Source organism: Notolabrus celidotus, chromosome 1 (genome assembly GCF_009762535.1).
Source record: "Notolabrus celidotus isolate fNotCel1 chromosome 1, fNotCel1.pri, whole genome shotgun sequence".
In the NCBI taxonomy this organism is placed as follows: Eukaryota; Metazoa; Chordata; class Actinopteri; order Labriformes; family Labridae; genus Notolabrus; species Notolabrus celidotus.
This window is the reverse complement of record NC_048272.1, coordinates 21,325,399-21,338,014: the sequence shown is the minus strand read 5'-3', so window position 1 is coordinate 21,338,014 and position 12,616 is coordinate 21,325,399. Positions and strand designations below refer to the sequence as shown.

At 39.8% G+C, this 12,616-nt stretch overlaps 1 protein-coding gene across 6 annotated transcripts; it reads right to left on the bottom strand.

Annotated features, from left to right (window-relative positions):
* Window positions 1-323: 323 nt before the first annotated feature.
* On the bottom strand, window positions 324-11,646 carry rem1 (RAS (RAD and GEM)-like GTP-binding 1). 6 transcript variants are annotated; one of them, XM_034701219.1, is made up of 7 exons: window positions 11,425-11,588; window positions 11,246-11,306; window positions 9,061-9,186; window positions 4,489-4,883; window positions 1,588-1,670; window positions 1,076-1,283; window positions 324-979 (listed from the first exon to the last, which is right to left on the bottom strand). In XM_034701219.1, the coding sequence occupies exons 1-7, from the start codon at window positions 11,477-11,479 to the stop codon at window positions 702-704; spliced, it is 1,206 nt and encodes a 401-aa protein (XP_034557110.1). In that variant the 5' UTR covers window positions 11,480-11,588; the 3' UTR covers window positions 324-701. The 6 variants fall into 6 exon arrangements, with proteins under 6 accessions (XP_034557110.1, XP_034557191.1, XP_034557411.1 ...); XM_034701300.1 differs by lacking the exons at window positions 11,246-11,306; window positions 11,425-11,588 and adding an exon at window positions 11,618-11,646; XM_034701520.1 differs by lacking the exon at window positions 11,246-11,306 and having other exon boundaries at window positions 11,425-11,525.
* Window positions 11,647-12,616: the final 970 nt, after the last annotated feature.

The following is a 12,616-nucleotide window of genomic DNA, read 5'->3' as shown; positions in this document are numbered from 1 at the left end:
ATTTGATACGGATGCCTCCCTTTAGAGGTGTTCCGGCACGTCATACTGGGAGAAGGCCCTGGAGTAGACCCAGAACTCGTTGGAGGGATTATATATCCCACCTGGTCTGGGATCGCCTTGAGTGGTGAACTTCTTCCAATCCTTACTTCTGAGTTGGGGTTGTAGATGATTCCCTCAAATTTGGAGTTTTAGTTCAGAATCATTGAAACAGCATATGAGAGAGGAGGAGAGAGAGCTTGATAAAACCCAAACTTAGGTACGTTGGTGTTAAACTGTCAAGCTTGTCTACAATTGGTCGAAAGTAAAACATGATTTTGAGAGGATTGTTCCTTAAAGACTTTATTTTGCACAATGTTGAACTTTCAAACAGTAAAAACCTCAAGTGAAAACACATAACGTCCAAAGCAGTCAGATGTTCACACACTCATGCACACACACATTCATACCACACACTCCTTTAATCGTACATTGATGAGTCTCTGCAGTCGGTCTGTGTTTGGAGAGAAAGTCACAGAAGTTTGTAGAGAAAGCGTAACCGTCCCACACCGTACTTTGCAGCGTCATATTAAAATTGTTCTGAACCTCATCCGTCCACTTACTGAGCGAGAGAAGAAATCCAGACAGCATCGTTCAGGATATCACAACCAGAGAGAACTTCAACAAGTCAAAAGAAATCCAATCCGACGCTCCAAAACGCATCCTCAGAGGACGGCCAAGTCGTGGCAGCTCTTCGATCGCGCCTTTGCCGCCATGCGCTGGTTGTTTCGCGCTACAAGTCTGTCCAGGAAGCGCCGAGCCTTCTGAGTGAGGCTCTCTTTGCGTTTGTAGATGGAGCGTCGGCGCTGGATGGCCTCGCTGCCGTCCCGACGGAGGCGGATCTGTCGGACCACGCCTTCGAAGAGCTCTGAGACATTGTGCTGCAGAGATGCTGAGGTCTCAATGAACTTACAGTCAAACACCACGGCACACGCTCGGCCCTCTGGGAAAAAAAAGAAACAATGAGAGGGAAATGTTTTATTAAGCATCAATCATCTGAGATTCTTTGTACGTCTCTACTTGAATGTTTCATCGCTACCTTCAATAGCGACTTCTCTGGAGCGGACCAGGTCACTCTTGTTCCCCACGAGGATGATGGGAAGGTTTTCAGCCTGGCGTGCTCGTCGCAGAGTGATCCTGAGCTCAGAAGCCGAGTCGAAGCTGGATCTGTCGGTGACCGAGTAAACGATGACATAAGCGCTCCCAACCTTCAGACAGTCGTCCTGAATGGGGCTGTCCTCGCCCTCCTGACAGGCAGAGACACGGACTTCAGATGAAGTTTTAAAGGATAAATGTTATAAAGCAAATTCAAATTCCTACAATAAACGTCTTCATGCTCTCGTTGGAGCTGTGGTGGCGTTTGAACGAGCAGCACTGCCTAAATATACTCTAATCTGCCATCTTTCTTTGGGGTTTTTCACAATGAGTGCATAATTTTGTGCAAACCCATAGCAGCCAAACTCTCCCCACAGCAACTTCCAGAACCAATAATACCCGGCTTCAAAACTGCCATGTAAAGCTGCACATCTGCGTTACATTAACACACAGTACCAGTTTGTCGTTCTCCCAGTTGTCCATTACAATGAGTGTGGTTTCCTCTCCATCCACCGTCAGTTTCCGCTCGTATGTTTCCACTGTGACACAAATAAAACAATAAGCAAAGGGTAAGAATCCACACCGAGAACTGCAACACTGCAGAGATACTCAGTCTGCTTTGTCAGGCTCACAATAAAGTCCACATGCTGGACCCAGTTATTCAAACGTCATCTGATGGGATTAAAGATATCAGACTGGATCCAATCTTGAAAAAGGTTCTGCAACCTCCAGTTTGAGTAGGATTGGGATACATTGGATCCACAGGGCTGGATTCAGGTTAGGTTACAGGAAGAAAATGTGATAATACTTTAACATAGGTGGAACAAAACATTTTTAGAATGCTGTTCATTCTTTAGACAGCAGCATCATATTTTGCACTTGAGTTAAAGCTTCACTTAAGTGTCATAGTTCATGATGTTTCCCCATAAAATACTTTACCAAATATCATTAACCTCAAACATACAATATTTAATTCAAAGCCACTGTTTGGAGCTTTTTTCAGTTTGTGCCCAAGCGGCAACCTCTGGTCTAAAAATATGAAGCCTATGCAGAAGTGTTAAAGACTGTTTACAGCCTGGTTCAAAAAACTGTTTAGTCTGAGTAGCTCATTTCTCTATCAGCACACACTGTAAGGGGGGTGAATTTTTTTATAACTCAGCGGTTCAGAAGATATTAAGATTACGAGTTTGGCTGAACTGATTGATGGGCAGGCACCCTGTAGCTGTTAGCGTAAAGTCTAAAGGCCCACCTCTTTATTTAACAATAGCTTGATAGACGTTAGCATTCCAATATGGCACCAGCCGACGATTGGCTTCAAAACAGCCCTTCAGAAACAGATGGTTGATGTTACATTTTTTATACAGCCTATGCTTTTGTCAAGTTTAGTGCCCCCTGTGGACAAAGCAGTACCTTAATTTTCTTTGCTGATTTTGTCCTGTACATGTGTGAGTTGTCTTTTCAACAAAAAAGCTCATCCTGCCATTTTTAAACAGTCCTATGTGTCACTTATTTAGAATCTTTTCAGTAGATAATGTAAAAAAAAGTTTGTAGTCAGTCACTTCCCCTTAACAGTGATTTCAGACATCAGATCAAAGTAACAGTTGTATTAAGACACATCGAATCATGCCGAAATGGTTTACCTTGCTTTTTTGGTCATAGAGACAACAGTATAAATTTCAGTCTGTTTCATAACCAGTTAGAAAATTCTCACAGGAGCTTTAAAACATCTATGTGGAGTTTTGCGTCCCCTGTGGACAAAGTATGTAGTCTGTCACCACTGGTAATCCATCCCTGGTGTATAATGTTCAACTTCCAGTGTAACATGTTTGAATGGTAACACCTGCTGATTAGCACACATCCCTATCCTTCGTATCTTATCATGAGAAGACAACAACAAACGACAGAGTTAATAAGTGTAAGAAGAACTTAGCACATACTGTACACCAACAGCAGCAGGATGGAGAACATGTAGAGCTACAGCATCCAATACAAACCAAACATGGAGCTCCGTTAACCCCGTGAGCAAACAGCAGAAAGCTCTACCCCCTCACACCATGTCAGACTATCAGGGATCAATACAGGCTGTCAATCATGGCCGCAGGCCAATCAACACGTGACCCAGGAGCTGATCAATCATGTCAGGGCAGTGAAGGTTGTAAGGTCAAAGCAAAGTCAGGGACAGAAACCGAGCACTGATCTGCTGGAGGAAGAAAACGACAACTAAAGGATAAAACAACCTGACGGGAGCGTTTCAGTGAGTGGCCTTTGAGTTGTTGACTTTAAGAAAGAGTTCAAAAATAGAAAAAGCCTTCGCAGAGGAGGTCAGAGCCACTGGCCGTGACTGATACACTGATATTATCGTGGAAAACTGTCAGAATAACAATGAAATGATGAAGGATTTAGACTTTTAGAGTTCCAGTTTGACTTTTCAGGGAAGAAATTATCTTCTTAGCAAAAGTTTACGAGTTTATCGACTCCAGGGATGTGATCGCTAAGTCAAAAATGATTAAACGTTGACACCATCGCTTTTCTACATCAATGTTATTAGACAGTTGGATTAATTATCAAGATTTTTCTTCATGTAGACCGAAATGATGCTCAAATGTTGTGTCTAAGCTGTCTAGCTCTAGTAATGCTAGAAATGTTCTACTACCTGGATGTAAACAAGCACAGATGACAGATGTCTGTGTGCACAACATGGTTTGTAATTTGTATGTTGATCTAGTAAATGGAGATAAAGTTCTTTGTAGGCTGTGTCTGGTTGTTGTAACATTTGCCTGCAGATATCTGTTTTTTTTTTTTTTTTAAAGTTATATTTTTGGGGCTTTTTGCACCTTCATTAGAGTGTGGGGGGGGGGGGGGGGGGGGGGGGGGACAGTGGATAGTGCTGGAAACAGGGAGAGAGTGGGGGAGTGACATGTGGGAAAGGGGCCGCAGGCTGGAATTGAGCCAACTGCTTCATGGGCGCACAATTTAGCCATCAGGCCAAATCCGCACCCTGCAGATATCTGTTTACAGAGATAAATACATTGGCATTATATTACAGCTGGGGGGGGGGGGTTGGTTCCGCCTGCTTCTGCTCTCCATACAGACTATTCTTCTTGCATACCTACATTTGTATGTGGAATCTGTTAATAGAGGTCATGTAGAAGTGTAACTTTGATTTTCTGCCAAAGCATATATTTTGAACATCTTCTTTGTTCTTTACATCTGTTCTTTTATAAATTCAACATTGATTATCTTTTCCATTCCTTGAGCTTTGACAGATTATAAAACCTAGCTGTAAAAGATGGATGATAAAAGATTGACAGCTGAACTTCTAAAAAACTAATGAGAACACCAAATGTAACGTCCCACCTCCAGGTTGTTCATCTTTCTCTGTGACCCCGGCGAAGATCCCCGCCAGGCTCGTCTTCCCAACCCCGTGGTCCCCCAACAACACCACCCTGTAAACACAATCCGAGTCGCTCAGTGAGTCGTCCTCCGAGTCTGAACTCCACTCGGCGAGGTAGTGCAGGGACTTGTCTCCAGGGTGGTAGGATGCAGACTGTCCCAGACGGGGGTGACTGCGCTGAGAGTGGAGCTGATCGGGGTCCTGCTTGGCGCTGCCAGGAAGCTGAGGGTCTCGGGTCCAGGACGGTTGCCGGTAGAAGTGACTTGGAGCAATTGGTGTGCTGCCTCGCCGCCGCAGGGGCTGCTTCTCTCTCTGGGTGTTGAGGGTCATGTTGCTACGGCATCTGGACGAGATGAGCCTGAGGGAGGGAGGCGAGAGGATCTGGGTTAGGAACAAATGTTGAGGTTTTTATGTTTTCTGAATCTAAAATATTTGTTGCAACCAAACTCTTTCACAACCTGTGACTCCTGAAGTTTAAGACAGGGTTATAAACATTACAGATGACCCGAAGCTTTGCCTTATAGTTCCTGCCTTTGTGATTGTCTGCCCTACTCTCAGTGTTTCCACTTCCTCCTGATCACCTTTGTGTTCAAAGTCTTTGCCCCTTGTTTCTTTACATGAGCTACAAGTGTAACCCTTTAGTTCCTCTTTGTGTTGCACTAAATCCTTCTTCTTGGGTCACCTCTTTGTATCAAGGCCCAAACCCGACACCGTGCACTCCAACCTTTGCCTCTGCCAGCTTCACCCCCTCTGCCATGTCCTCATTGATGGCGAATGGAGCCACACTTTGACAGCAATAACAATCGCTTCCTCCTGTAACATACCCAGGAGCTACAGACACCCTGAATTCCCCTCATATTGATCAGGATTAGTTAGAAATGTTGATCTATGAATTTGTGGGGGTTGGGTTTCTGAGGGAGGACTGACAGGATGGGTGTATTTGTTTGGAAATTGGGTTCAAATTTAAATAAACATTTAAAGTTAACCTAAGAGAGGGACCCTTCAACGGGAATCCAACGTTTAAAAAAAAATGTAAGGTGGTGATGTTTCTTTAAGCACACTGATTTCATTCTCACAGACTCCTCTCTCTGATCCTTCAGGAATTCGAGTTAAAAAAAGCTCCAAGGAAAATATCACAGAAGTCTGGAACCCAGTATAGAAAATGTATATCACCATTGTTTACATTCTAATGTGGTCTGTATCTGCTATGTATGTGCTCCTTTTCGTCCTCCGTAATGCTTCGCTCAGGCTCTGCTCTCGTGTGTGTTTCATGTCAAACTGAAACAAAGGTTTCACATCTTTTGGTTTCTGTTCTTCGCCTGTTGTCTCTGTGAGGATAAGAAGCCTGGAACAGAGTGGACCAAAGCAAGGACCTGGATTTACTTCAAGGATGCACCTTATATATCAGTCCGGTAAAATATCGACTAATAATGGGAATATCATATTATCTGTAATCCTATTAATACAATTTTTTGTGTTAAAAACAACAGATAAAGTTGTGTTCTTTACATATTAACAAGCTTTCACAATCCAAAAAAGCAGGTGGTGAGAGAAGAGCGAGTGTAGCCCAAACAAGCTGATAAGAGAGTGAAGAAGGCGTCACTGGTGTGGATTTATAACCAAGCCTTAAAGATAGTGGATAAAAACCCAGGAGATGGCATCACTGCTATATATTGAAGCAGGATAGTCAGCTCAGCTTTGATAGTTTTATTAAATACTCACGCCTGAAACGCTGTCAAATTTTAAGCTGTCTGTGCATCTGTTATTATTTATTTATATATTTTTGTGTGTATGTAATGGTTGTTGCTATGATTATTATTTTTATATGTGTGTGTGTAATTGTATTGTGTTTATTTTAGTTCTAGGTGGTCCTTGCCATTCAGGGTGCCACTGCTTGTTTATGCTTGTTAACTGTGAAAATAACAATAAAAAACTATGAATCATAAAAAAAAATACTCACGCCTAGAACTGGTTTTTAAATGTTTGCAAAACTTAGCACCAGATGTTTTTCTGCAAATCCTTCACCACGTAAAGTGGCATCGGGCACGACTAGTGGCTATTGTAAAATCGCACATCATAAGACCTCCCTGGGGCAGTCTGCTTTTTGTATAAAAGGCTCTTACATGTGGAAGTCACTACCAACAGAAATAAAACTTACACAAGGTATAAAGACTTTTAACAAAGGCGTTAAAGCTTGGCCAAAGCAACATCCGAGATATGAGCATTTTTAACTCTTCTGTAATGATCTTTAACAGTTTGTTTTAATCTGATGTAACCTTGATGTAAATATTTACCCTCTGGTCTTCTGTTATTTTTTCCACACTTGTTATTGTATTTATGTTATTCTATGTAATCTTGAAATCTTTCTATCTTCCTCTATCTTACTAACAGCCTAACGAGGAACAGGAGTTGGGAACCAGTAATAGCTTTAATCTCCATACAGGCAGAAGTTGAATTAAGTAATTTGCATTGTCCCCATCAAATAAACTATATAAATACAATTAGATGTTTACCACTGTTTGAGAGGAAGATAACATGTGCTGCAAGTGTTCAGAGAGGAGTAAAAATGTCCTCAAGTTTTAACACAACAAATCTTTCGAGGAGAAGTCATCAGTGCAACAAATACGTGATTAAAAGTAACACAAAACAGGAATAGCTGCAGCTAGATTCATCAGGCATTTGAGAACTGAAACTTTACCAGGGACAACCCAAAGCTGAGGCAGTTTATGACAAACTCGCTGACTTTACAGCACCTGATGAGCCACCTTTTCCTGTAGTGGAAGACCAAGGTGTGTTTGGAAAAGTATCCTGAGTCCCTACTACCTTGTACCCCGACCTGCCTTGTGTGATGTGATCTCTGCACACATTCACAGCCTGATTCACAACAACAAAGGTGACAGTGAAGCTTTACCATTAATATTTGACAGTTTGAAGACCCAGTAGTTGGATGAAACATATTTAGGTGATTCTACACTAATGTAAACATACTTAGGAATATTATATTCCATCTCTACCGAGTCAACAGCCACTAAAAACTACACACTGTCCCTCTAATTATTGCTGATTAAATATGTAAAAGTGTAAGAGGAGGTGAGACTTTCTTGTTCATGGATTTTGTCCATGTTCTGCTTTAAAATGTCAAAACAGTCAAGAACCCTCTCACTTAATCTTGTTACATCTGGGTATGATTTAAGTCAGGTGATGAGCTGTAAAAACTTATGCAGCAACAGAAAAGAGTAATATTTTTCCTTCTTTAACTGTAGAAAGTCCATCTCAGTGTAGCTGGTTCATTCAGTTAACTATTGGTTTTCTACTTTGCTAACAGAGACAGAAAACAGTTCACTTCACACACAGCACAACAACTTGAAATCTTACCAAATATTTGGAAAGAAAAGTTTAGAAAAATAAAATCTAAAGCCTTCAGAGCAGGTTGAAATCACTCCTTCTTACGATCTGTCATGGAAAAAGTCTGAAACGTGCGACCCGAGCGATGATAAACGAGCCGGAGGAATCCTTTTTTTTCCATTATTTACATTAGAGGCACATTTCCTGTGAAAGATTACGTCCCTTTACATCTTTACAACACTGAGCCCACTCTGTGTCCTGCTCTACACTCACAGTAACTAAGATTTAAACACTTTCCTCTCCTTTTTTATCGTTCATATACTTCTTAATAACACCACAATCAGCTGAGATGACATTTTATATAATTAACTCACTAAAAAAGGTCTGATTACATTGATTATGTTACAGAACCACAAAAGTCCCAGGCTGAATGGACTCATGGAGACTCCAGGCATGCATAAGAGAGCACAGACACACACAAAAAACTCCTGCTATGAATAATTAAAGTATTTAAAGGTGCCAAGAGCGACGGGTAATGATGGTGAGGACAAGACAGACCAACGAGGGGCAGGCGGTGAGGAAGTTACTGTCACTTATTTGGGGTCAAGAGTAACAGCTTAGCAGAAAAATGATTGTTTATAATATTTCAAATGTTTTTTTATTTATCACCAACAAAGGTCAGAGGTCACGGATCTCTTGTATGAAATGTCATATTGCAGATTTAGCTTTGATGATCAGTGTTTTGATCAAGTTAGTCTCCAAAAAAGATGATTTATTTTTTAATTTTTACATTAAATGTGCACAGTAAACATCACTTTTATGATTACCATGTTGATCCATGTCGTGCAAACTTATTTCTTATGCAACTATGTTTACGTTCCATGAGTTTCAAAGTTCTTCTCAGTTTCAAACTGATGTTTTCTTGCATCTATATCCCACAAGTCTTTCTCATGCAATTTTATTTTAACCACCCTAAAACAAATGTGCATACATTTACATTTTCAATAATTTATCTACCTTCAAATTGATGTTTTTGTGTTTGAGATATCTGGGGACTAAAATAGGTTTGATTTCTCTCAGTGAGACATGATGATGCATGAACACAAACTTTGCAACTGCATTTTCAAACATGCAGATTAAAAACTCACAGATATAAAATAACATGCACACTGAAAGATAGAGTAACTTACCGAGCATTCCATAAACAGTCTGCTGGTGTTTCTGTCCGGCCTCTGCAAACAACAGAGCTGAGCTGAACCCTGTCTCTGTGTCTGCCTCTGTCCGTGTAACAGTACCCCGGTGCCACACTAACCCGCCTGGAAAAAAAAGTTCCACAACAGCGTTAAAAATTCAGCAGTGGAATCACAGAGTTATCTACCTCCCTCTGTGTGTGTGTGTGTGTGTGTGTGTGTGTGTGTGTGTGTGTGTGTCTGTGTGTCTGTGTGTCTGTGAGTGTGGTGAGTGTGGTGAGTGTGTCTGTGTGTCAGAGCGACAGCAGAGGAGAAACAGATAACTGAGGGGGGATTGTGTGTGTGTGTGTGTGTGTGTGTGTGTGTGTGTGTGTGTGTGTGTGTGTGTGTGCGTGTGTGTGTGTGTGTGTGTATCAGTGTGGAGGCTGAGATGGTTTAGGGAACATTTTGGTCATTTCCTGTTTGACACAAAAGACAGTTTGGCTTCCTAAAACACTTCAGGCAGGACAAGCTCATTTACATAGAAAACATAACCTTGTGTGTTTTTAACTTAACTAAGTCTGAGGATGAGTTTGGTCTCCATCCCTACAAATAAATAAAACAAAATGCACCAGATACAACTTATAGAGCATCAGTTTAACGGAAAGCTAATGATGCTAAATGCTAGATGCTTGAAAAATATTTGAAGTTGTCAAAGTGATCGGCTGATAAAGGAACATTATCTGATCACTTTAAAATCTAAAGGATGCTAATAATATAAAATGTAGTAGCCAGTGTGTTATTACGTAGCTAATTAATGAAGTTCAATCAATTAACAGAGTAAAGAAGAAATTAACTGACACACAAGTTAAGCTAATTAGCATCAACTGACAAAACTTTACTTTACTACGTAACTGAAGAGTATCACATTATCAAGAGGTACCAAGCTAAGAACAAATTAAGACACCAGTTTACTAGCTAGAATATGATTCACCTGTTTACAAGCTAGCTAGAACCAAACCCGAGCACTAATCTCAGTTTATATAGTAAACTTTGGCACTATTTGGGGAGACAATGCAGACAAGCTCTTCCGCCTGCAGCTCACTAATCAGCTACTCATGTCTGCAGGTGTGTATACTGTAATTACTAGTGACATAAAACTCATACAACCCCACTTTAAAAAACTGAAATATCCCTTTAACTGACAAGCTAGCTAAACCTTCAATTGATGGTTAAGCTGTTAAAATACCCACATTGCTTAATGACTAACAGATCACAAGGTAGTAGACTGGTGACGAAAGTAAATAAGAGGATACTCATTTCCTATCCTATAAATTACTTCTTTACCAGCTAGCTAGATGACACAGGAAATATTTACTAGCCAGCTAACAATAGCTATAATTGGCTAACTGGTCTGGGATTTACAGCTAAAATAAAGGACTAACAAACTGAGAAATACAGAGATACCTATGTACTATGAAAGTGTCTGAAAAGCATCAGGCTGCTGTAAGTAAGGACGCTGGTTTACTTGCTAGCTAATAACTTGTTTACTTTCTATGTAGTTGACAAAACAAATGTACTAGCTAGCTGATAATGACTGTTCATCTGGCTTTCTGTTAAAGAACTCACTAGTACTGATGCTTGTTGAGCTGATAAACTGACAAAGATATTAGTTTACTTAGTAAGTGACCCACAGATCCAAGAGCTAAACTAGTGAGGAACAAATATGGCTACTGGTTATCTTGCTAGCTTATTACTTGGAAGATTACCAGTTAGCTAGTTGACCAATTAAAGCTGACAATGGCTGTTTACTAACTGGCTTTACTATTTGTCTTCAGGACTGACTTCCTGTTGAAGAGCTGAGAAGTATTAATGATAGTTCTTTTCAAGTTAGCATATGACGAACCAGTTTACCAGTTATCTAGCTGACACAAGTTTTCTTGCTGGCTGTTTACTAACAAGCTAGCTATGAATTGTCTGCCAGATTGATGCTAGAATAGTTTGATAAAGTAAAATACCAAATTAATTGCAAGTTAATGAACCGCTACTTCACAAAGCTGGTCAAAGGACATGATTAAGTAGCAAGCGAGCTGATGAACGACTTAACATTAAAGATACCAATTTATTAACTTGCTAGCTTGTCCTACCTGATGAAATACCTAACTACCTAGCTAGCTACTACAGAAACAAAATTCAGCTTACTGACCAGATAGCTGATAAAAGGCTGAGTGAAAACAATGCTGGGGCAACATGTTTGAACTCGCAGTCTTTTAAATAAAGACACAAAGACAACATGGTTTACAGAAAAATTAACATCCACACAGACTCAGAGAAGCAGATCAGAAACATCAACAGAAAGTCTGTATTGACTCGAGGTGTCATTACTTTTTTGGGCCTGGATTATCCTAAAATGGTAGTAATGGGTTTCCACACTCAACATACAAGCTGATGTGTAAGATTAGATCATAAGACATAAGAGAAACACTCATCGCTCTGTCTGAGTCAGAGTAAGTGCTTTTACTGTAATTCAGCAGATCACAAATGTTTATCTGATCCTTCAGTTTAAAAGTGTCCTCACAAAATCAGCATCTCTTGTAAAACGCAGTAAAATACTGTGCCTGCTCAATCATCATAATCCCTGTTTCAGTCCTGTAGCTCCATTTCTCCCTCTGCTGGCTGACTGATGTAACTGAAATAATATATATATATATATGTATATATATATATATATATATATATATATATGTGTGTGTGTAAGATATGCATATTTTTTACCTCTTTAATTTAAATTTAAATTTAAATTGCTAATAACTTTTTAATAATTGATACTTTATAGGCTCTTGTTTGCTTTATTTTTTTTTGTCTACTTTGCTGCTGTGACATTTGAATTTCCCCATTGTGGGATGAGTAAAGGACTATTTTATCTTATCTTATCTTATCAGTGGTGGTAATGCAACACTGCCTGCTACAGGGATTAAAACAATTATAAGTAATTTACTTTATGACAAACTTTATCAATAATAATAATAATAATAATAATAATCAATGGAACTGATGCAGTGTTTATATTATAAAAACATTAATATATGTTACTTTTTTACTCTGTTGAAACCTCTTTCAGCTTATTTTGGAAATACTTTCATGCACAATCTTTTATATACTTAAATAAAATCATTTTATTTACCGCCAGAATAAAACAGAATAATTTTATTTATCTTTAAATTTGAGAGCCAGCGTTTCACTTCCTGTCTGAGCTGCAGGAGGCTCTCTCATATTCACTGGACTGCTGAGAGTCGAGATCTTCAGGTTGATCCTGATTGGTTGGTGGAGGAGGGGTTGGAGAAAAAGACAATGAAGATGCTGGAGTGGAGAACGGCAATGTAACATGAGTCATCTTATTTTGTTATAAAAAAAATGTATATACAATACAGTATAAAAGATCCAAACATTTTTTTTCTCACCTTTAGGGGGAACCATGACGGTGGTCCATCTGCTTAGTTTGTCCCGGAGTGTGGTCACTGTAGCAGGAGATAAAAATATGAAAATCAAACAACACAGAATTTCAAAGTTAAGTCAA